We start from the raw sequence: 25403 nt of genomic DNA, 5'->3' as shown, positions 1-25403 counted from the left end.
TGCATCCATGTTGGAAGGAATACGAAGTCCTCCACACCAAATCGCGGCTAAACCTCTGAGGTCCCGATCTAGGTGGTACCTAAAGATCCTGGGTATCAGTAGAAGAGATGACTGGTTGAAGATAGCCACCCCAAGAAAGTAGAGAATGGGTGAGGAACGTCATGGGGAGTAGGTGTCCCTTATGAGATGGGAGGTGGAGGGGACCCCCGCTGAAGTTGAAGAAGAGATAGAAGCCCCCTCTGAGGGCAAAGAAATAACATTCCCCTCTAAATCCCCCTCTAAAATAGACAGGGAATCCAAAAACTCATGGATCACGGACTTCGAAATGTCTGATGACAAAGGAAGTGCCACTGGTCGTGCCGAAGAGCTCCTATAGGTAGCCTCTCGAACCTGAGTAGTCGAGGGTAGGGAAGGGTGGGGCTCAGAATGAGCAAGAGGTGGGCAACAGTCGATGTCTCTTAGTGGAGCGGACTCGGTAGCTGAAGAAGAGGAAGGAGTCGAGCAGCCACTGTCTCTCAAAGGAGCAGACTAACGAGGAGACGGTATTAAACAATCACCGTCTCTCGATGGAGCGGACTGCAAATCCGTAGATCGTGGAAGCCACTGTACCTGAAAATAAGTGGGAGAAGACTGCCGCTGGCATTGCAACGATCTCTAGGAGGTCGTTGCGTCAATCGATCCTCCATGTGCTCGAAAGGACTTAGTGCACATCAAATGTGCCTTATTGCCTTGAGTATAGTACTCTGATAGCCGATGCACAACAATCTCTGTGGCCTAGAAAGGAGAGGTGGCACAAGGAGTGCCTGGTGGAAGATGCATATACTCCGAGGGGGTGGGGAGCAAAGGTCGAAGTTGGCAAGCATCGGTGATGTGTCCGGTGATGCCACAGTAGGAGTACCTAGTAGTCTGGTCATCTGTTGGTAAAAAAGCCATGGATACCAGTGTGCCTTGCTAAAGAAGGAAGAGGTCAGCCACCATGAACCATGAACTGCAATGTCCGCCTCAAGGGCTAGGAGGACAGTGGAAGGGTTGGATGTGAGCTGCTAATGGGAGGAGGATGCGACCAGCAGTAAGAGGTTGCAACAGTAGAAAAACGCAAGTGAGGAGAGAGAAAGTCTAAAAACGCGCGCAGCAAGACTGTGATGACGTGCCAGGCTGTACAGCAACAGGTCTACACAAGAACAACAGTCACCTGGCTGGAATCAGCTCCAAACTGCGTGAAGAGGACTGGAAATCAGGCGCCAACTGATGGAGACAGCGATGGCCAGCTTGGACCGCGATGTCCTCCGCGTCCAAGGTGTAGGCAGCAAGCTGAAATACCTGAAATCTGCAAAAACGAGATTTTGATGCAGTGGAAGAAGAGAAGTGGATACTGAACCCGCCACCGGTCTTTGCCTTCACTAGAGTGGAGGATCTTCACTGCTAGGTGAGCAAATCCAACTCTGATACCATATCAAAAGATGACGTACCAACGAGATAGTAGGGTTGGCAGGGAGAAACACAGAGTGAACTTGGCAAACATGGAAAAGAGAAGACAAGAGAGAAGAAACTCTGATGAATGGAATGAATGAAGATCCGAATCATGGAGTGAATGTGATACAAGGGAACAAGGGTGCCGTAGCACAAGGAAGATGATGAAGACAGCCACGAACCACGAACTGCAATGTCCTCCTGAAGGGGTATGAGGGTAGTGGAGAGGATGGAGAGAAGAGGTGACGGACTTAAGGAATCAGCTGTAAGGAATGAATGAGAGAGTGGCCTATAAATAGGCATAGTCAGTCTAGGATGGTGCCCCTTTTTGGGGCTGCATAAACCTAAACGCAAAACGCAAAAACGCAAAAAACGCAAACTGCGGGTGAAGGGTGAAGGGTGAAGGGTGAAGGGTTTCTCAACACTCCCATCTCCTTATGGTGGCCATGATGAAGCATGTATAACTTCGGAGAGGGGTGACAAGAAGAAGAAGACAAAGGCCTAGTGCTAATACTATGGTAAAAAGAGACATTTGCACAGGGATTGTAAAGAGTTACCGACATCCAAGAAGACTGAGAAGAAGCAAAATACGGACTCTTTAGACAAGTCATCTTTGTCCTCCTCTGACTCTGATTCAATTTATGCATTTTTCTAGTACCTATTTTCATGATTTTATGCCATTATTTTATGGATGACCAACATTTATGCTTATTTTATTGCTGACCGACATGATTCAAATTTAGGCATATATTTGCCTATTTATTGCTCCTTCCTCCACATTCATTCATCACTTGCAATCTTCCAGAGCACGTCATGTAGGAGAGAGGGAGTCGGTACGAGTGCCCACACAGCCAATGACTCACTCTTGTATGTGACTATGGCATATGGATTCCATTTCCTAATCACATCTCTAAGTTCTCTCTTTGCAGCATTCCTTTGCTCTTGCGTTTTCTCTCCTCTCGTGTTGTGAAGTCTATTACAGCAAGCTTTTATGCTTCCATCAATGCACCAACTTCTAACAAAGACAGAACCATATACAATGATAATCATCACTAGACATCAAGTGTGGCATGCTAATTGATGATCACAGTGATGTATTGTGCAGAGAAGCTAAAGTGATATACAATACAGTGCCCTTATGGGGATACAAAGAGAAGAGGATGGGGTGGATACATGGAGCAATATAGGGCTAACCAAAGAAGCATGACTGATGCTGGTTGCAATAAATACGCAAGAGCTGAAAAACAGGCCAACTTGCTCCAAATGCTCAAAAACCACCGAGCTGCTCGTAATGTAGCTGCCAATGATAACAAAATGGCCGCCCATGATGTGAATGTTGCTGCCTAGCTTGTGTACACTGTGAACAGGCTGAAAAGAGCACTCAATGACAACTCCTAATGCACACACATGCAATGGTGTGTCAAAGCTCCTCCGTCTCTATCAGACTCTGACAAAACACACAACCAAGAGATGACAACAGAACACAGAGAATGCTCACTCATTTAGTTGCACTATTCTCCATTAAGGGATTCTCCTTCAAGTTACTATATCCTTTAAAGATCAAATGATTTTCTTCTTAACTTAAAGAAATAGATAAGAGGGCTTAGGGAGTTCCTTTCAAGATATGCCTTGAAAGATGTCTTAGGGTTCATGACCTGTGAGGGAAAACTTCTAAAATACTCAGAAAGCAGATGGACCTGATGTCCCCATTCATTTCGAGCACAAAATTTACTCTTCGAAATAGTTAAAGAAACTCATGCTTCAAGAGTAGAACCAAAATCTTGGCCACTGTATGGCCAATCTAGATTATCATAACTGAATTTCTGTTGGAAATGGTTAAAAGAAAACTTGACTCAAAAATTTCTAGCACATAACAAATTTAATCATATGAAGTGCACTTACATGTCATATACTTATTCCGGCATTACAATATGAGATGTCAATTAGTTGTACTACAGTGACCTTCTTGGTTTTAAATTTAGCTTATGAGAAAGAGACAAGATACCAGTTTTTCTTCAGAGCCATTCCAGATCAGAATATCAGATGAAAGAACCAGGGATACTGGACCAAAGTGGTCCAAATAAAAGTCAGACTGTAACAAAGTATCTCCAGCAGTACTGCCAGGATTTCCTGTTCCGACAACATGCCTATTTTTCCCATGTTTTCCTGTGATTTCCACTGGATGCACATCAGATCGGAACCTCTTTTTTCTACTATCCTCAGTAGGTGGTATCACTGGACCCGCTTTTACAGACTTGCCCATTTTAAAGACTGTTTTGCGTAGTATCAATAGAGCTGTGCTTCCATAGAATATTTCTGCAAGAAAATTGAAGCTGAAATCAAAGCTAGACCATATGGATCACAACTCAACTTTCACTTTAAAAACTGGGTTATTAATCTGAAAATACAGCAGCCTATGTCACATAACAGAGCGGCTGCCCCCTCCATCCCCCAAAAGCAAAAAGAATTTGGTTAGTGACCACCTCAGTCACATAAACTGAGGTTAAAAACAATACAAGCCCTGTTAACTCTGGTAAAAACTAAATGCACAAAAGGAGACATCTCCGAGCTATCTGCTCCAAGGAGATTATCTAATACAAGGCCTATGTAACAAACCAATCTAGAGGCCTGCAATGCCACCTCATGTGCGCATCCAAGTGGAAGAAGGTGCCTGAATCCCAAATACAAAAAACACACCTCCTCATACATTAATAAAGTGCGGAACCTACATCTGAGTAGAAAAATCTGCATCTTTGAGGAAACAAAGAGTTTGAAACCAAGATCTAAGTGATCTTCATTTTGAGGGAGACATAGAAACAAAAATTGCAGGAAAATACTGTGAATCAGGGGTGGAAGTACGAAAACTTCATCATTGATCTGAGGACCGATGACTGAAGACTAGCGTTTGAGAAGACGTCACATCACACTATAAGTGCATCCAAAAACACATGGAAAGTCCCTAAGTAGTACAACCATAATGCAGTTGTCCACGTGCTGTCTGGTAAATACTGAGGAGTGGAAGTACAAAAACCTCATCATTGAATTGGACCGATGACTGAGGACTGAAGTTTGAGAAGACCTCAAACTTTAAGTGGGATCCTAAAATACATGGAAAGTCCCCGAGGCTAATTGGAAAGACTCACTATGCAATAGCACCTTTCAACTTTTTCTTTCTTAGTTCTTAAAGTCTCATTTGTGCAATTAGCACATTCTCCCTATAGTTCCATCCATTTCAATATAGGGCTCCTCTCAGTTCCGATTCAAGCCTTATTCATTCAAGGTATAATCTTGCAAAGAATATCTTTTCCAATCACGTCTAAGGTCTTATAATGATCTCTCAAAGTCCCTCATAGAGAGCTAGAGCTTCTTTTTTTTTCTAGAATTTCATTAGAACCAACAAGATGCTGAGCATACCTCACTCTTCTGAATAGTAAAACTATAATCAACCACAAATTAAGTCACTTAAAGATTCCCAACACCGATTAAACCAATCTTAACATCACATTGAGTTTCTCCAAGACTCATTCCAAAACGTTTCATGACACTTGGGATCTCTCTTAGACTCCTCTCATTAGTCAAGCTAGTCTCTTGCAGTTATGTCCTCTCCGAGACTCCCTTCAACACTCATGCTAGTATCTAGCAACTTATCATCAATCAAAGATGACTCATTCTCATGTCCTGCTTCTACATCTAGAAGCTCATCCCATCCACAATCAAAGTTATTTTCTAGTAACACGCCTCCTAGACTCCAAAAGAGGGTGGGGGGAGGGAGGGAAATGCTAGGGACAACATTGTCATAGTGAAAACTAGCTCTAACTGGCTGCCCATGTGGCTGGGGCCACAAATCTGCAGAGGGGCTCTCAACACCAAGGCTCTTAAGAGAGAGTTGACAGAAACAACAAAGAGGGAAGGGTTGACAACTATCGGCTCCACACTAAGAACCTAAACTACGAAAAACTAAAGAGTATGATAACTAATGTGAGGGCCAAAAACTGAGGCAATCCAAAGATAAAATACAATTGAATATATAAAATCTCTCAGAAAGATAGAAGAAATCACATCACAAGTGCATTACAAATTTGGAGTCTGCTGTCAAGGAACTGGTGGTGTAGGATCAAAAGATGCCATCCCTTTTCCTTTTAAAAACTGAACTCGCTGCTGAGTCTGGATAATGCAAATGATGTGGTTATAGGGAAACTAGCGAGACACAAAAACCCCATTCACAGTCTGAGGGCAGGCCTTCTAGTTGACGGACTTCACCTCATGATCCCTCCTCAAAACAACAATATGATGGTCAAAAATGTGTAAGTGCGCAACAGAAGAGGAACACAAACATGGAGAGAAAAGGAGAAGAGAGAAGACAGCAGGAATGAAAGAGAAATCTGCACTAAATCTGGAAAGAATGCTGAATACAATGATGGACTGATCAGTCCCTGCACGCAGCCCCAAAGCATTAGTGGATCAGGCTGGAAAATGATGACAGCACCAGTGACAATGACAATGACAGAGATGGAGTGCGCAGCCAGCAGCCCCTGTGAATGATAAAGAAGAATACTGCAATCTGTGTGAGCACACGCGGAAGACAGAAAGAGATGAACTGCCCAACTGAGAGTGTGGCTATATACAGCCAAAAAACTCAAAATCTGGCCAACCTACAATAATGGCCCAAAAATGTGCAGTTGGCCAGTCAAAATCTGGCCAACCAGCCTGTCTAAAGGTCGAAAATGTTGTCGTCAGCATGATACCAGGCTAGCCTGCTCCAAATGCAGACATATTTACTGCTAGCCATTGCAGAGGCTGAAAACTAGCTGTATGCATAGTGTGAACACACCTAAACCAACCAAAGCTCCAATGTCCCTATCAAACTCTAATAGGACTCACAACCAAGAGATGACTAACTGACAAAATGTGCCAAGCTTACACCCCCTCTTAGATCCTAGGAGAGTCTGAAGACCCCACAACCTCATATGATAAAGCATAGAAGCCTATGAAAGAGGCTTCATGAAGAGATCTACCAAATTGTCTACCGTGGTACAGTAGGCCACCGCCAACTCAAAATCCATGATACCCTGAACAACGTGGAACTAAACCAACTCCCAAGTTTGATTACGCTCGATCACATCAATCTCCTCTTGCATAGCACGGCACCAAATATCCTATGCAAGCCCTCATCAATTGTAGTAGGCTTACGATTCTAAAGAATCCCTGGCATAAGAGCGTAGTTCAAACAAAGTGAACTATCCCACTAGGCTTGTATCCTAGCTGATCTACATGGGCCTGAAAGGGTCACAGGAAAGTGAGTAACACTTGAATCCTTCATGAGCCATCGATACCACCGAGGAATGGTGATACGTGCACACTGCATCCTATTGCAAGGGAGACCAAAAAGCTTCCAATACCTATAATGCACGTCTAGGAACAAGACTTCCCCTCATCAGAAGAAAAGGGCTCCTCATCAAATGGCTCAAGTCCCCCAGAAGACACCTAAGGGGATGGGAAAGGAGTACAAACACTCAAAGGGAATGGAGGGGGAGGAGTCAAAGATGAAGAAGGGCCAAGCCTTCTTGCATGCAAGTGTAGAAGAACCAATTTGGTGCCCGTATGTGCTATAAGTCGAGGGGCAAATTTAGGGATTTTCATGCTGGCTACTGTTTAGGTCTAGAAATACGGTATTTTCTATCTTCATCCATTTCTCCCTTCTAATAAACCCTCAACCATTCCCAACAGATTGAGGGTGGACAGCAATGAGTTTGCTATCAAAACCCTAATTTACCGCAAAAAATTAGGGTTCTCTACCACCTCGAAGTGCATGTCCATTGAACAAAAGCCCAAAGATCCAAGAAGCTGCTAGAAATGAAGTATTTGCAGCAGATCTGGTGAAGATTAGGCATCTACATTGAAATTGATCTGCATGCAAGTGTAGCAGATCCAACTTGCACCCAAATTGTATCAAAATCAAGGGGCAAATTGGATCTTGATGCAGCTGGTCATCAGTGCAAATGTATTTGAATTTGTAGGGAGATCAATCTATATCACACTATATTGCAAATCCAAGTAATACAAGTTAAAGAAATAGCACAATGGGCACCAGTTTTGGGGTTGGCTGTCCAAGATCAATGTGGTAATGTATTTATTTCAGATTAGTGAATTTTATGCTTGCTGTAAATTGTGTCAAATCAGGTCATTTATCACCCTGTCCAAGAAGGCTGGTTTCACTTTCAGCCTACATATTCAGCCTGTTTGCATTTTTCAGCTAGCTTCGACACTCTCAAGGGACAGATCACTTGTGTTGATTGTCGTGCTTTTGTCACCACACACTCTTCACATCTATTCCTCTCTCATCTGAATTGTTCTCTTTCTTCTTGAACTATTGAACTTGTTAACAGCCACGTGTATCATGTTTGGTCATCGCCTGTCTGTGAGCCTCAATTGAGCCAGATGAGGACATTTGGACCTCTGACATTGTGTTTGTCTATCATTTTATCAATCCTAGACACTTTAGGTGGAGGTCATACCAATGCATTTCATTTCTGGCATGGTCGACATTTTAACAGTGGGCAGCTGACTTAGGTGCCCATATTTGGAGCCCAATCCAACTAGTTTGCCGATTGTGGCATCAATTTGGCTATTTATAGCCAGTCCCCCTCACTCCATTCATCATTCATTCAGCCAACCCTCCTCATTCTTCTGTCTCGTCCTCTTGCCTCCATGTGGTCCCCACATTGATGCTTTGAACTGCATGTTGGGGCTGACTATTGCACCCTTGTATCATTCAATCTTTTGTCAGTTTGTTCCTTCATTCTACTATGTTTCTCTCAATCTCCTTCTCTATTCACTCCATGTTCACTTTCCTTTGCACTATACACTCTCGCAAAACTCTTGAAGTTGGGATATTTGTCCTAAGTGCCTATCTCTCTCATTCCCCTTACTTTATCTCCTTTGCATCTCATCTACACTAGCTCCTATGTTGTAGTACTAATGACAAGCTTAGAGGACCTAGCTATCTAACCTAGAGTGTAGTTATGAAAGCTTGGTTTGTGCAAAAGCGACTTTGGTATATTGTTTCAAGATTTTCCTTAGCCCTTATAATAGCCATCTTCTATTCCATCAAATTGGGATGAAAACAACTATGAGGAAGCAATCCTTCATTGGGAAAATGCAAATGCCAAGGCATACTTAGCTTTTCTTTGATCCATCTCTAAGAAAGTCCTATCAACAACCGACACGTATTCTTCTCCAGTGCATGTCTTGGCACAAAGCGAGAAAGCCTTAGTTTCATAGCAATGGAGAGATGCTCCAAACATATCCTTGGGCCAAAGAGAGATGATTGTGATAGGGCAAGGATACCTTCCATAGATGTACATGATGGAGTGGACCCTGAGGGAGGCTCTTGGTCGATTCCCACACGCAGGGACACTTCAGTCAACACTTGGCTAGAGGGGAATCCATGGTTATGATGTGCTCCTGCAAAGTTGTTCATGATAGACATCGAGATCCACCTATTTCAACTCTTTATGATCAAGGTTCAAGTATGTTTGACATCGACATCACTGCTTCTACAATGAATGTCATTATGATATCTACTATGATGGTACAAGTTTCTAGCATATTATTCTTGTGGTATGAGACATGGTAGTGGTCACTAGGGGCTTGTATGTTCCCATCATTGTATATTTTATTGTACTGAGCACCCTTTGAGACTTCAAACACTTTCCAACATTCCGCCTTGATGTGGTGTGTGATACATCTTCAATCTTTCCCTCTAGAAGTGTTACATGGTTGCCAAAGGAGAAGTCTCAAGGCTTTACGAAGTGTCTCTAACCTCTCACTAGGAGGTTTTGTCAAGACATCTACAAAGTTATCCAATGTAGGACAACAAGAAAGCACTATATCATCAATGTGTAAGCTTTCCTATACATAATGTTATTGCACTTCTATATGATTTGTGTATGCTGAAAAACGAGGTTTTTGCCAACAGCTATTGCACCCTAGCTGTCACTCAAGTAGGTGTCGCTGCTGATGTTGGTAGCTGTAAATCTTGCATATAGTGCTTTGGAAAGCTTGCAAACCTAGTGTTCTTTGCTTGGAACTTCGAAACTTGGAGGCTACTTCACATACACTTCTTGCAAATCTCCATTTAGGAATGTTTTAATGTCCAAATGATACAAGACCATCTATGATGTGGTACTCGTGCAATTACGCTTCAAATAGAGGTCATGAATGTGTCAAAAGTGTGGCAAATGCGGAAGCGTATGGACAAGACTATAAGGCAATGAACATGAGAGAAGAGGGAGAGAGAAAAAAGACAATAGAATGCAGAAGTCTGCAGTAAACGAATGCTGAAATGAAGAAGGCAGATATATTATCTCCACAAACCGATCTCTCTCTCCACCTACAAATTGATAAGTGAATTGGGCTGGCTGATAAATAGCAGAAAAATAGGCCAAAAACTGATCAAGTCCGCCAGCTAAATCTGGCTGACCAGCTGCTGAAATAGTCGACTGCACACTCAAAAAATGCAGAAAATCTGTGATATGCCACGTGGCATTGCCACCTGTTCACTAACTTGCCCAGAATAAAGCGCTTGCATCTAGCAACTACTGGAAAATGCCCAAATTTACAAGAAATGTGTAATTGTGCCCTAGCGAACTAACTGTACGATAGAAGCCTGACAAAGCTAGTCCATAGGATGAATAAGTCTTTAACACCCCCTCTCATATCCTAGATGGGGCATAAGGCTAAGAGATCTAAAGTGTTGTCGAAGAACAGCTTGAGGAAGCACCTTCATGATCAAATCTACCAAATTGTCCTTAGTCATGAAGTATACCACGTCAATAGTCTCATCTAAGATCTTCTCCCAAATGAAATGGTATTGTATCTCAATCTGCTTCAACCTAGAATGAAACACAGGGTTTCCATGCCAAAGCAACGCAACTCTCCTTGTCACAATGAAGGGTCGTAGGACCTGTCTGCGGACAGCCAGGCTCTCTTACTAACCTCCAAAGCCACACACTCACATGTGGTAGGAGACACCACTCTATACTCTGCCTCCATAGAAGAAAGGGCAATGGTGGGCTCCTTGCTATATCACGAGATAACACCTACACCAAAAGTTAAGCAATATCCTGTTGTTAACTACCTGTGGTCAACATCTCTGGCCCAATCTGAATCCGTCTAGCCTTTAAGAACCAAAGATAAATCTCCTGTACCTTCGAGATAATGAATACCAAGATCAGGGGTCCCCCTCAGAACCGCCAAATCCTCATAGAAACCTTCCAATGAACTAGCTTGGATCCACTCATGAACCCTGCAAGCAAACCTACAAGAAGACACAAATCAATCCAAGTGTTAAGGAGCCATATCAATGATGTAATGAACTATGTGTAGTGGGTAGCATCCGCTGCTGATGAATCTGCATGAGCCATAGCCTTTCAATTTGGATCCACTACGAGTAGAAATAGCCTTACATCCTCCATCTCAAACGTAGTTAAAAGCTCCTACACGTACAATTGTTAGGAGATAAAAATCCCCCTCAAAGTCTACCAAATCTCATGACCTAGGAAGAAATGGAGAAGGCCCATATTTTCATCTCAAACATCTCATGTAGTGCCTCCTTTGTCTCCTTGACCTTCTCTAGGCATGGTCATCTATCAAGATGGGATCATCCACCTAAAGCATGAACAACGTGTGCCTTCCAGCGGAGATGTGGACATACAACTGGGGATCTGAAGTAGAATGCTGATACCCTAAGTTCCCTTGGAGGAAGCAATCTATCTTTTTGTTTCAAGCACTTAGAGCCTATTTGAGGGCATAAAGGGTCTTTTTGAGCTAAAAATGCATTAGCTTGACTTAAACAACCCCAAAACATGCTTAATTAATGAATAAAACCTCTTATTTTAAAAAGAAATATGATCCTAGAGAATTACTGTGTCCCACATGCAAAATCCTAATTTGGGTGTCCCAAACTTTCTATAAATAAGCATGCAATCCACCACTCTCCTTTAATCTCACTTTTGCAGGTTTCAGGAGCCATATCTCTATTGCCCACACCCCGTTCGCGGAGAACATTGCAATCACAACTTCCTCCAACCATTTGCTACCATCTAACACTTGATTCCAACCTTTACCATGTTGAGCTAAAATATGCATTACTTGCTGATTAACCTCTTAAACAGCCCCAAAACACACTAAAAATGTTCTTTTAGAGTAAAACCCTAAAACGGGGAGCGGTTCGAGAGAGTTCAATGGAAACCCTAAAACGGGGAGTGGTTCGAGAGAGTTTAGTGGAAACCCTAATTTTTGGAGCGCCCTTCCACATCTATAAATAGACAGGCTGCCCCCATTCAGCTATCATCCTTATTTGCAGGTTACACCAACCCACACACCCTCTACTACTGTTGCCGCCCAGTTTCTAGCCTGCAGCCCGCCTCCATCTGCTGTCCAGCCATCATCGACTGCAGCCACATTATATTCAACTTGTCCATTGCCGTAGGCAACAGCTCTCAGCTACTGGCAACTAATCCAGACTGTCCCAGACTGATGTTCAGCCTACTGTCTATCATCTCCAAGGTCAGCCAGTCTGCGGTTTCAGCATTGCAGGCCCTGACACTCTCAAACACTATTTCAGCCTGCTGTTTACAGCAGATTGTGCACAGTTTCCAGCCTCCAATCGGTGGTATACTGTTGCGTTTACCAGTTTCCAGCCTCCAGACTGCTGCGTTTTGGTGACCAACCTGCTGCCATTCACTATTCAGCACTCCTACACTCCGACCGGTGGTCACAGACTTGGGATCCGTCTTCAGTGGACGTCACACTCCGACATTGCTCTGACCTTGAGCACACTGTACACTCTTACATTCATTTACAGCATTCATTCACTTCAGAGTTGTGTTCTCTCTCCCTTCTTTTGTTTGTGTTTGAGTTTTGAGTTTTTTGTTTGGGATTTGAGTTTTGCCCTCTGTGTCTATGTCTGTCTCTTTGTGTTTCTGTCATGGTCGTACACTCTGTGTCCTCAGTGCAAACCCTAGCAGTTTCCTTCACATGGTATTAGAGCCAGTACTCTTGTAAAGAGTATCCTGCGGATATTGTGGAGAGCTAGTCTTTGTGTGAGGCACACAATACGATTCATAACCAAATCACAATGTCCAAGACACCTTCTCCAGTTCCTATGATGTCTTATTAGGATTCTCCATCATTGGAGGCCTTGAGATGGCATTATGGTCTCGGTGAGGAGGACGACAGTCCACCTTCACCAAATTTCACTAACATGACAGAGGAGAACTTTGAGGAGTACTATCGCAACAAGTATGGTGATGTTTACACCCCTCCTACCAGTTTTGCTACCACATCCGGACCGGTTGGTGAGGCTGGCCACTTCTCCGATCATGGAGAACATACGACATTCGAAACGTCTGGCAATCCATCTTCATCATCTCAGCCAGGTCCAATGTCAGGTTTGTACAATTCTTTTGTATTGCATGAATCAAAACCCTCGCCTATTTCTTCTTTTGAGGTACACAATCCGGATGGCTTTGCGTATGTGAACTTCAATAGTTGGGCTCACGAAGCAAACGAAATTCAAGTATATCTACAGCTTCTGTTTCATTTGAGCATGTCACGCACAATTCTCACTTCCCTCCCATCCCACCCTCTTCTATATCACACCTTGATCACCTCTCATCATCTTTCCAAAACCTTGGATTACACTCCACATCTGCATCACACACACTAGGGGTTGGATCTTCCATCTCCACTCCTAGCACCTTTTCCTTCTCCACCCCATTCTCTACCTCTTTGCACCATGGTACTTCATTAGGGGGAATACTACCCTTTAACACAGTGCCTCTCACCTTTCAGCACATGAGTACACCCATAACTCCTGAGACGACTGTGATAGGCATCCCCCTCACTATCCCCAGCTTCACATCTCCCATGACCACTCATACACAAGGGTTTCCATCCTCAACTTATGGTGCGTCTTCACACTCTCCTTGGGTTACACCTACACAGAGATTCCCATCTTCTGCTCACCGTGTTCCCGTTCCACCTCCTTGGGTTCCTCATGTGGCCACCATGCTCATGTCTAGTCAACCCATCCCTACCTATGGATCCACCTTGCACACTACACGCATGCCTAGTGGGCACTCTGGGGCCCATTCCCAAGTGTACTCCACTCCCCCATTCTACCCACACTACACTTTTTCACACTATCCATCTCCGAGCACTACCACTCCTGTTGCAATGGCCAAGACTACCTTCACGGATAAGACACGTTTTAATGGGTCAAATTTCACCACTTGGTCTAATTTCATGCAACAAGTGCTTGAGTCTCAGGGTCTTTGGGACCTCATCATTGGTCTAGAGCCTATGCCGTTGCAAGGATTGCTTCCTGAGTTTCACTCTCATTTGCAGCACTTCCCACTCATATCAAAGCGTTGGAGTCACCTTCTCGACTGCTATGCGGCTCGTATTCGTACTCGACGCATCAATCTCAACTTTGAGCTTCAAGAGTTTTCTATTAAGAAAGGGAATGATCTGAAAGTCAAACTGGCTATATATAGGCGGTTACTTGCCAAGTTCGCCACTACTACCTCTCCAAAGTCAAATGACGATCAGGTTACATTCTTCTTGAATAAGTTACCCGACAAGTACTTCGATTTCATTCAACACATCTCCCAACCTAGATTGCCAACCTTCTACGAGTTTGAGTGCCAATTCTTGCGTTACGCGAGGCTGTATGATCAAGTCCACAAAAAATCCTCATCACAGCCTTATTCAGAGCAGAGGGGGTTGGTTGCCTCTTCTTTGGGAGGGACAACCACTGGTGGCAAGAACTCGCTAGATGCGAAGGCAAGCCAATCAAAGGGTGACTCCTCTTCCTCAGATGGAACCAAAGAATCTAGACCTATCTGGCAACAACTCCCTAAGAAAAACCGGTATTACACACATTGCCAGAGAGTAGGCCATGTAGACAAGGAGTGTTGCTCCAAGGCTCAAGGTCTTCCACCTAAAAAGCCTCAGCAAACCGCTGCAACTGCACAGTCCAATGGGGCTACGCCCTCCGCTCCTGCTTCATCTGCTCCTTCAAACCCGTTGTTATTGGACATGTGGCTCGAGTACAGCCTCAGCGCCCATCTCTTTCACTACCCCTGAGGGATTGGCTGATTGGTCTGCAGATTCCGATCCCGTTGCACTTCATGCATCTATCTCACCTTCCTCCCCACCTCGTTAGGCATTCCCTTGGCAGAGCCCTGCTACTAGCCAAACGCGATGATAGCCACCTTCTTCGACTCGCATGTCTCTAAGTCCTTTCGAATACCCCAAGTCAGTCTAGCATTTATTTTTCGCACTCTTAGAGTCGAGCCCATAGGATTCATTGTCCTTAGTTTTTCCATTTTTTTGTCTTCCACTGCATTTACTCACACACATACACATTCATTGCATTTATTTTGAGTTAGATTTTCTTTATGTTCTGATTTGCTTTGAAGCATCTCACCACTAACCTCTGTGTTTGCAGATTCTCATCTCTTTTGCAGGGTTTTGTCTTTCAGTGTAGGGCTAACTTGCACATTGCTTTGGTCCTACCTGGGCTAGAGACGTGGGGATGCGCACCGTTCCTTTCATGGTTTCATCATCCTAGGAGTGCTTGCTCTTCTTCCAACATGGCGGTTTCCCCTCCCGAGGCAAATCGTGCAGCATCTCTCTCGATACTATCATGGCAGTAACTTCTACCTTGCTCTTCTAGTGGGGTGCTTCATCCACTTCATCTTCTTTCATTCCTTATGGTTCTCGGTACCATATAAAGACCGACATCAAGCTCCTCTTCCTTCTTCGGCATCTCCATCCAAGTTGAGAGGGGATTCCTACCCTTCATGGTATTCTACAAGCTTCAGCACTTTGTCTTCGGCATCGGCTTCTTCCCCCTGTTGTACCTTATCCTTTGCATTGTATGATTACATCATCCTTGTACTAGGACGCTTGGGCAAGTGAACAATTTCCCCACGAGGGACATTGTTCAAGTGGCACCTGCTGTATAAGCATTCTTCAGCATGTAGCATACTTTGTATCTCATTGTGTAGAGCCCCACTTGTGCGGATCCTAAGTTGTTTCCATCGGCGGTTGTTGTTCCCACACCACCATCCTTCTTCATCACATGGATACCTCATCACCTATTTTTCCTCGTCGTTGACATCCTAAGTGGATGGGTTAGCTTGTACTGTTTTGTGATGTGTTGGGTGTACCCTCCCTACTCTCGTCTTCTGGGTCACTTTTACTCAATTGGCCGCATCCCATTACATTTACTTCACTTATTCAAAAAAAAAAAAAATCCATGTAGTTCCATCCGCCTTTGTAGGGCTTGGTAGGCCACTGGGCAACCGACGTGCACCCTTTGTCCAATGCCGTGTCCTCTCTAGGGTGACTACTTGGATTCCCTTGGTAAGATAACCATCGCCTCTGTAGTCTCGGTAGGCCACTGGGCAGCCGACGTGCATCCTTTGTCCGATGCCTTGGCTACTTTGGGTGGAACACCTTGGGGTATATAAACATCACAATGGCTGGCCTAACCTTTCAGCTCAATTTTGGGCCTAAGAGGGGGTGTTGAGCTAAAATATGCATTACTCCTTGATTAGCCTCTTTAACAACCCCAAAACACACTAAAAATGCTCTTTTAGAGTAAAACCCTAAAACGGGGAGCAATTCGAGAGAGTTCAGTGGAAACCCTAAAACGGGGAGCAGTTCGAGAGAGTTTAGTGGAAACTCTAATTTTTGGGGCGCCCTTCCACATCTATAAATAGACAGGCTGCCCCCATTCAGCTATCATCCTTGTTTACAGGTTACACCAGCCCACACACCCTCTACTGTTGTTGCCACCCAGTTTCTAGCCGGCAGCCCGCCTCTATCTGCTGTCCAGCCATCATCGACTGCAGCCACATTATCTTCAGCTTGTCCATTGCTGTAGGCAACAGCTCTCAGCTGCTGGTGACTACTCCAGACTATCCTAGACTGCTGTTCAGCCTGCTGTCCATCATCTCCAGGGTCAGCCAGCCTGCGTTTTCAGCATTGCAGGCCCTGACACTCTCAGACATTGTTTTAACCTGCTGTTTACAACAGACTCTGCACAGTTTCCAGCCACCGATCAGTGGTACACTGCTGCGTTTACCACTTTCCAGCCTCCAGACTACTGCGATTTGGTGACCAACCTACTGCCATTCACTATTCAGCACTCCTACACTCCGACTGGTGGTCACAGACTTGGGATCCGTCTTCAGTGGACGTCACACTCCGACATTGCTATGCCCTGAGCACACTGTACACTCTTCCATTCATTTACAGTATTCATTCACTTCAGAGTTGTGTTCTCTCTCTCCCTTCTTCTGTTTATGTTTGAGTTTTGAGTTTTGCGTTTAGGGTTTGAGGTTTGCCCTCTATGTCTGTGTCTGTCTCTTTGTGTTTCTGTCGTGGTCGTACACTCTGTGTGTCCTCAGTGCAAACCCTAGCAGTTTCCTTCACATACCACCTATCTATAGTTTTCATCAAGTTCCCGAGAGTTGTCGCCTACAATTTAATGCTGCGTCAACATCTAGTGCTGTCGCCATCAGCCTAGAACTATCACCTTGATCTTCTCTCTCCTCTAAATGCTACATTTTCAATTTTTTACTACCTCCTTGACATTCTCTCACCTCTACTACTGCGTTTGCACCTAGCAGCTATCGAGAGATTTTCTCTTCTTAGGTATCTATGTTTTTAGTCTTTCTCTCTCCTACATTGTCCTCTGCATCAGATCTAGCCTTCCTGGCTATATTTGTTGGTGTTCGACACTCGAAAGCTACCTTTGCTACAATTTGGGATCCGTTCGGAGTACGACGCACTCTGCAACTCACAACCTTTGCCTTGATCCCTATATGAGAGTTCAAGGTTCGGTATTCACTACATAGTGTGTTTGCTACATGAGCACTGTATATTCATTATTCATTCACTTTATTATTCATTGTGTTCACTATCTCTAAGTTACTCTAACCCTAACGTGTTTGTTGCATGAGCACTGTATATTCATTATTCATTCAATTTATTATTCATTGTATTCACTGTCTCTGAGTTACCCTAACCCTAACCCTAATTGTGTTCGGAGTTTATCAATTTGTGCTTTGTCGTACGATTGGTTTTGTACTTTTTGCATTTAGAGTATTTCTTCACATCGTATCAAAGCTAGGTACTCTCTGAGAAACATTGGCCTTTGATTGGAACGCTCATTCGTGAAAGTGGAAACAACAAAAGGGTCAAATGACTTCGAACACATTCATAACACCGCTCTAGTCTCCACAGCCAAACATGGACAGAAACAATCAAGAGTGAGCCTCCTAGCTTGCTACTGTCCAATCTAACATGAAGCGGAGAACCATCAAACTACCATGGAGTCCACAGACCATATCAAATCTCTACCATTGAGTATTATCTCATCCTTATGCATAGGGCTCAGAAGGAAGTTGAATATCGAAGGAAAGAGAGTGCAATGGGAGTGCAAGTCAGAAGTCGAGAACAACAATGTTGAGAGTGAGAGAGAGTGAATGCCAAGATGAGTGTAGCAGATTGTGTCGGTACACAAAGGATAAAGAATGGATTTATATGTTAGGGTACAAATCAAGGTGTGTTCACACCCATATAACTTTACACAGAGACAGTAACTTTACACCTAACAACCTCCCACTTAAAGGTCCGAAGTAGTACCTTTGAGCTAACCAACTCCCACTAATTGGATGCAATGCCCATATTGAGCCTTTGCAAGACTCTTAATAAGAACATATGCAAGGTTATGTTGGGTTTTAATCTTAGTTAGTATTACAAGACCATCATCCAAGACCTATCGAATAAAGTGGTACCAAACATCTATGTGTTTGGTACGTGCATGGAACATGGCATTCTTAGCCAAACATACTGCACTCTAGCTATCACAACCAAGCACTGGAGTACGTGAAAAATGACCAAAATCCTTGACCAAACAGCCAAGTCAAATAGCTTCCTTAGATGCTTCTGCGGCTGAAATATATTCAACCTCTGTAGTACTCAGTGTCACAATTTTCCGCAACCTTAAACACCAAGAGATATCCCCACCAATCAAAGTAAAGATATACTCACTGATAGATTTCCTAGTATCAAGATCTCTTGCCATGTCCGAATCACAAAATCCCTGCAACTCTAGTGTACTCATTTCATAGCATATACACTTCTCTCGTGTACCTTTTAAAGTATCTAAAGATACATTTCACTGCTTCCCAATGTGGCTTCCCCGGGTTAGACGTGAATCTACTAACAACTCCCACTACATAAGCAATGTTAGGGCGGGTTGCAACCATAGCATACATCAAAGATCCACAAGTTGATGCATAAGGTATGCCCTTCATAGCACTAGCAGCTAAAGCAAATAATATAAAGTCTCCTTTTTGCTGCCTTTAACAATCAGCATAGAGCCCTTGTGGACCTTTCAAGATCCACCACCAAAGGTAGCAAAATACCCTCTTGCATCAAGCTGCCCAACTGACAGTAGACTTCCAGGTACATATCTGGCATCCTGTAAAATCAACTCTTGGCTGTTTTCAAGAACCAAATAAATGGTACCTACACCCTCTATCTCACATGCATAGTTGTTGCCCAAGTAAACCTTTCCTGGGCAACCTGCAATGTATTCAAAAAATGACTCCAAGGAGGGAGTAACATGAAAAAAGGCACCACTATCCACTATCCATGATTAGGACAGCCCATCATGAGCTGAAAGCAAGGCATCAATCCCTTCCTTTCTGGTGATGTGCATATCACCTATTGCTACCATAATGTCTACATTGTACAAGGTTGTAACAAGTATCTCTCCAGTGTCAAAGAGCTCTTCAATCACCACACTAGATGCAACATTTGCCTTTGCAACTTTTCTTGAGGGAGAGTTGCCATCCTTCTTTTTCTTTCCCTATTGTTTCTTTCTTTCTTGCTCTTTCTTGTTTTTTTTTTTTCCAGTAGAATGTGGCTAATTATATTACTCAAAAAAAAAAACTGATTACAACGGAGTGCTCATGCTCAACAGAGTAAACTGGAGCTGATGCAAAGTCACCACTACATCATGTATACAAGCCTCTCAAGGCGGTCTAGGGGGAATGGGGGCAAGAAGCCATGGGGGAGGGGTATATCGCCAAACAGGACTGCCTGCCTGCAACATGAAAAATAGGCCCTGGTCGCCCCAGGTACACATGAAGTGACCACGGAGCTCCTAACGAGCCCTGAACTCGCCCTGCACCTGATCCCATCGGCCGCGGAGGGAGTGAATGATGGAGGTCCATAGCTCTGCTAAGGTCGTAGATGCTGCGAGTCTCTCACCGCCGAAGGCCACCTGGCATCGCGCCTTCCAGATGTGCCATCCAGTAAGACTCCCTATGATCTCCCATATCTCTGAGCCGTCTGCTATGGGCTCCAGTACCTGTCGGATAGATAGAGCTTCCAAACCAACCACTACGCATGACCCTGCCTCGATCATGAAAATCGTGTCCTGCATCCCAGCCTCAAATAGAAGGTGACGGCCCTAACTAACTGCCTGCCAACAGAAAGCTCCCCATGAAATATACCCGAGGCTGGGGGCTATACGTCGAAGGATACGGCATGCTCCTCTCCACACAAGCTGCGCCTCCTCACAAGACCAAAGGCAGTGCTTTGGGGTTTCTAGAAACTGCTGTGTGCAGCGCTTACAACCTCCCTCCTTCTGCATCTAGGCAAGCCAGCTTCCCACTGCCAATCCTCCATGTGCCACCAACCATTAAAAAAATGACACCCACCTCGGCCTCCAGCTATGCCATAGGCAGCGCCAAAGGTTCCGTCAAAAGGGCTCCGTGATGTTGTGCTCCGCCCAATACCTGCTGCGTGACAGCGCCCAGTCCATATCCTCCTGCATCAGTACATGTCTGCCAATCCTGGTAGTGTATTCTAGGAGCCTAGGTGGCTTTTTTGCAACCGCAGAGGCCGGCCATAGCCACTCTCTTGGGTCCCACTCCAGCTTATCAAGTGGTCTACCCTACCAATCCAAAGGCGCCACTCCTTGAGCTCCATCCAGAAAACATAGGGGTCCAATCGCCAAGTCTTCCCCTGAAGACCCACCACCCGAATCCTCCTCCATGAAAGGGTGGCAATCCCCTCATCCTATTGCCCTCTGTCGCCAAACGTCCCCCCTCCTGAACGGTAAAGAAAGTCCCCTGGGGGGCGCCACCAACTCTACCTGCCACCTGAAGAGGGATGCCTATTGAAGAGAACCTGGCTGCCCATACTTCCACGGCCTCTATTGGTTCTCGTATCGGGGGGGGGACAAGCAACTCCGGAGGTATTGCCGCGTCTATCTCTCTTCTCCTCAACTCCACTCCTCTCGTGCATCCTGATACTTGCTATAGCACCTCCTTGTCTGCCATCCTGTACACCTCCCGCCATGTCCTGATGGAACGAGCCGGGCCGGCCTCCCACCCAGCCCACTGGATGCAGAGGCGCTCACCAATCTGTGCCCCTTCCCTATCCTTGACCTAGAGGTTCCAGATCACCGGCTGATGGTCTATTTCCTCCTAGCAGCCCGGGGGGTACTGGATTAGGGCCTTACGAAGGCCCTGCCACACGCGGAGTAGGCTCCGCAGGAAAGGTGATCTGGTAGGGGTAATCTGGGCTGAAGTGAAGATCCATCTCAGGGACGGCCTCCACTCCCCGCCAAGCCTCGGTTTACAGTCCTGAAGACCCTCCTGCAGTAAGACCTTCCAGGTCTGCCCACCTGGTGTGAGACCGCGGACAACTAACTTGCCCAAGAGGGCCCTACTCTGATATTCTGGGTCTATGATCCCAAGCCCTCCCTCTGATGATGTCGTATGATGGTCGCCCACACCACCTTGGCCTTGGAGTCTCTGGAGCCATTAGACCCCGACCAAAGGAAATTCCACACCAGGCGGTGAAGCTGCCCTACGCATGATGAGGAGAAACACCAACACGAGGCGATGTACCAAGCCGTTGCTAGAAGGACTTGGTTAACCACCAGTGCTCGACCGGCTAGTGAGAGGCAGCCGTGCTCCAATTGGTCAGTTTCCTCCTAATAGACTTTAGAACAGGAAGAAACTGCTGGGCAGGAGTGATATCAAGTCCCACCTAGAACCCTAGATATCGGACGGTCTGCCCTCTGCTCACCCATCTAAATCCCAAGTGGACTACCCACTCTGTGCTGGAGTCCGGGTCTGTGAGGAAACCAACTGACTTTCGCCAGTTGATTTTCGCACCCGCTGCAACACAGAACACCTCAAGAGCCAGCCTCATTCTTTCCAGCATCACCTCATCGTCTTCTATGTAGAGTCCCATGTCATCTGCGTACTCTGAGTCTAACAACTCAGTCTCCTCTCTCACTAGAAGTCAGAGGCCGCGTAGTCCACTCACACGTGACCTGAGGAAGTGGGACATCGCCTCTGCGAAGAGTAGGAATAGGTATGGGGCCAGGGGGCAGCCCTGTCGGACCGATCTCTCCAGCCGGACCTTCTCCCCTCGCCTTCCGCCTATGAGAACCCTATTGGTGGCTGATCTATATACCCCGAAGACCCCACGAATCCAAGCGTGGAGAAATCCTAACTTCACCATGGTATCCTCTAGGAAATCCCACTCCACCCTGTCGTAGGCTTTCTCGAAGTCCAATAGTAGTACTGCCAATCTTTGCCCACTGTGCTGGGCCCACTCTGTCGCCTCAAAGAATGTAAATACATTGTCTCGGATGCTCCTATCCTGGACAAAGCCTGTTTGTGTGTCATGAATGATGTCTGGAAGCACATGGCGTAATCGTCTACCAATCATCTTTGCCAGAGCCTTATAGGCCACTAACAATAAGGTGATCGGTCTCCAATGGGATAGCTCCAACCGGTCTCCCCCTTTGGGGAGGAGGCTAACAAGGCTTGCCAAGAGCCTCCCTGGCATCTGTCCTGAGGTGAATATCTCCTAGAAAGCCCTCAGTAGGGGATCCTTCACCACCTCCCAGTAGGTCGTGAAGAAGGCCTTAGAGAGGCCATCCTCCCCCGGGTATTTTTGCCCATCCTGTGTATGGAAAGCCTCCTCTAGTTCCTTCTCTGTGAAGGGGACTAGGAGGGCGTGTCCCGTCTCCTCTGTGACGAGGGACGGGATGTGATCCCATACCTGTTGTCTCCATCTCTATCCTCTAATTGAAGCTCTCTCCTACTGGAAGAGGCGTGTGTAATAGTCGGTGGCAATCTCCATCACCTCATCAGGGCTAGAACGGGTCCTCCCATGCTGGTCCCTAAGGCTACGTATCTGCTCTCCCGCGATGCGGGGCTGGTGCACCTGGAAGAACTCCTTGCACATAGTGTCTCCCTTCCGCACCCAGAAGACTGCTGAATTGCGGAAATAGAACTCCGAGCGCCTATCCTCTAGGCCAGTAATGGCTGCATGCGCACGTACCTCCTATGCGTGGAGGATGGGGTCCCCTGGTGCCTCCTGCAACAATCTCTGCATAGCTGCTAGGTCCCGCCGGAGTGCTCTCTCCTCCTCCTAGCACTGTCACCTGGCCTGTAGGGCTGCCTCTTGGCAAATTCTGCTTGACTCGGCTAGGACCTCTGCAACCTCCTCTGCTATCCTGTCCCTCCTCACCCACTCTCTGGTCCAGATCTGCTCTATCTGTCTCAACACCTCCTCCCTCCTATAGATTGAATCAGGATCGTGTATCTAGGGCAGATGCTGGGGGATCAAGTGCCAGGAGAACCGAGCAGTGATCGGATAGTGTGGTGCTTGCCAACTGCTCAATCTGGCCGCCGCGAGAACCTCCCCACTCTCCCACATAAAACCTGTCCAACCGCTCCAGCAAGGCTCCGCCTAGCCGCCTGTAACCCCAAGAAAAGTCCAACGACCTCTCCCTCCTGTGGAAAGCAAGGTCTTTCCAGGCATCCCGTGCTCCGACTGCAAGCACAAAGACCTCCCATGCCTCCTGCTCCTCCCCAGCCATGCCCTGGTAGTTTCTTCCCCTGCCCTGTTGGTCCTCCAAAGCCTCAAGATTGTTGAAGTCTCCTCCAACAATCCAAGAGTCCACCTCTGGGAGTCCATCTACAATTTCCACCCAGAATCTGCTACGTGCCCTAACCTCCGTAGGGGCATAGACATTGAGGACTCCAATACACGAGTCCCCAATATCCAATCTGATCCATAGAGCCCTTCCTGTCACTATCGTCCCGTGGTCTCGTACACAGGTGGTGAGACTTGGACCAATAGATGTGCATACGCCTCCACTCCTGCCGTGGGCACCTATGGCTTGCTCCCAATAAGTATACGAGCTGCCCGGCAATACCTTCCCAACCCGTTGAGCCTGGGCGAGGGTGAGCTTATACTCATGCAGTAGCAAGATGTCTATCCGTCCGGTGAGGGCAGGCTGCAGCTCCTGCCAGACAATCAACTTCCTCGAGCCATGCGCCCCACTGTAGTGGAGATTGTTCACATTCCAGGATGCAAGGTGTTGGCTCATGGGGAAACCTGTGACTGACCGAACAGGCATCTATTCGGCATGGAAGCTACAGATGAGGAAGAGAGACTACGAAGCATGCAGGTACGTTTTGCCACCGGTCTAGATGGTGAGCTCAAGTCCCCCATGGTGGCCCTCGGCCGGACCATAGGGGTAATAGATGCTCCAAGTGGTACTATCAATGCATCTATTAGACATGCTGAAAACCGCGACTCTGTACACTGGTAGAAACGGGCCGCCTGTGCCAGGGGCCACTCAATCACATCCCTTGGCGCTCCCCACTGTGGGGGGGCTCGAAAGATAATGCTCAAATACGGAACGTCGGCGCCAATCTACCAGTTAATGTCCATCATGCAACCTGGCCACTGTTGTACGAACAGTGCTAGTCCTTCATTTCCCATCCATTGGGAGATGTGATCTGCCACCTAACTCTTCAATTCCTCCTCAATCTGTGTAGTCGTCCACTCCTCTGAGAAGGATGACTGAAAAAAGAAAGCATAGTTTGGTCCATCCGGTGGTGCTAGTAGGTGAACCTTGCCCCTCCTTGACTTACGAACCACAAATATCCCCACCTCTAGAGGTAATGGAAACTCTCTGCACTCCACAACTCGCAGGTAAGACCACGGGCCACTGCGAAAAAACTCGTGGCAGCAACTGTGCCTGTCTCGGGAAAGTATAGCGTGTGGCAAGGGCAGATGAGCTGGTAGCTGTGTGGACGGGGGGGACTGCTGGTGTGTAGAGGAGGTAGGTGTGTGTGGCTCATCACCTCCTATGGGAGAAGGGGGAGTGGGTCTGGGGGGGCTCACCTGACCTGGGTGTGGGTCAGGGGGAGTGCTCGGTAGGAGGGGTGATGGGGGTGGAGTGGATCGCGCTACGGTGGGATGGCTAGAGATGCATGGTGGGTGTGGGGAGGGGGTGGTAGCCCTGACAAGGGGGGGCTGTGGGCCGTGGTCAGTGGAGGGGGGGGGATGGGGATGTGGGTGAGGGTGAGGGGCCTGTGGGGGCTCCGGCGAGGCAGTCTGTGGCTCATGTGGAGAAAATGGGAGAGATTGGTCCTGCCGGGTGGGGCGTGCAGGGGGGGGCTGTGGGGTGCTCTGCCAAAAGGGGGGGGGGGGCCCCATCCGCCATCACCCTGCTGACGAGGCTGGGCCTGAGGGGCTGGCAGCGCCCCCCCTTGCCGTCTCCCTCTCTGTCGCCTCTAGACCCTTGTGAAACCGTCAGCGTCCACCTGCGGACCTGTGGGCGGAGCCGCCTTGGCTCCAAACCATGTACAAACTGCTGCCTGATGCCCAAAGTCGTGGTAGCGCAAGCATTGCCCTGGTTGCCCAGTCACAATGACCTGCTGCCTAAAGGAATGCCCGCCTGCCTCAATCTCTAGGAACTGTGGGATATCCTTGACCTCCTTCACTGCCACCCGTACCTT

The 25403-nt window shown here is 46.5% G+C and overlaps 1 protein-coding gene across 4 annotated transcripts in view; it reads right to left on the bottom strand.

Annotated features, from left to right (window-relative positions):
* ACD5 (Diacylglycerol kinase family protein) overlaps positions 1 to 25403 on the bottom strand; it is a 135837-nt gene that overhangs the window by 91028 nt on the left and 19406 nt on the right. For all 4 annotated transcript variants that reach the window (XR_015693168.1, XR_015693167.1, XM_087693171.1 and 1 more), the window contains exon 2: positions 3476 to 3786. Coding sequence is in view for 2 of the 4 variants with exons in the window: in XM_087693171.1 (XP_087549297.1) it covers positions 3476 to 3786 (311 nt within the window). In the remaining 2 variants the exon portion in view is untranslated. The remainder of the gene's footprint in view (positions 1 to 3475; positions 3787 to 25403) is intronic.

Source organism: Lygodium microphyllum, chromosome 14 (genome assembly GCF_053477565.2).
Source record: "Lygodium microphyllum isolate KBCC chromosome 14, Lygodium_microphyllum_v1.1.10, whole genome shotgun sequence".
Lineage (NCBI taxonomy): Eukaryota > Viridiplantae > Streptophyta > Polypodiopsida > Schizaeales > Lygodiaceae > Lygodium > Lygodium microphyllum.
The sequence above is the reverse complement of the archived record's forward strand: the minus strand, read 5'-3'. Positions and strand labels throughout refer to the sequence as shown.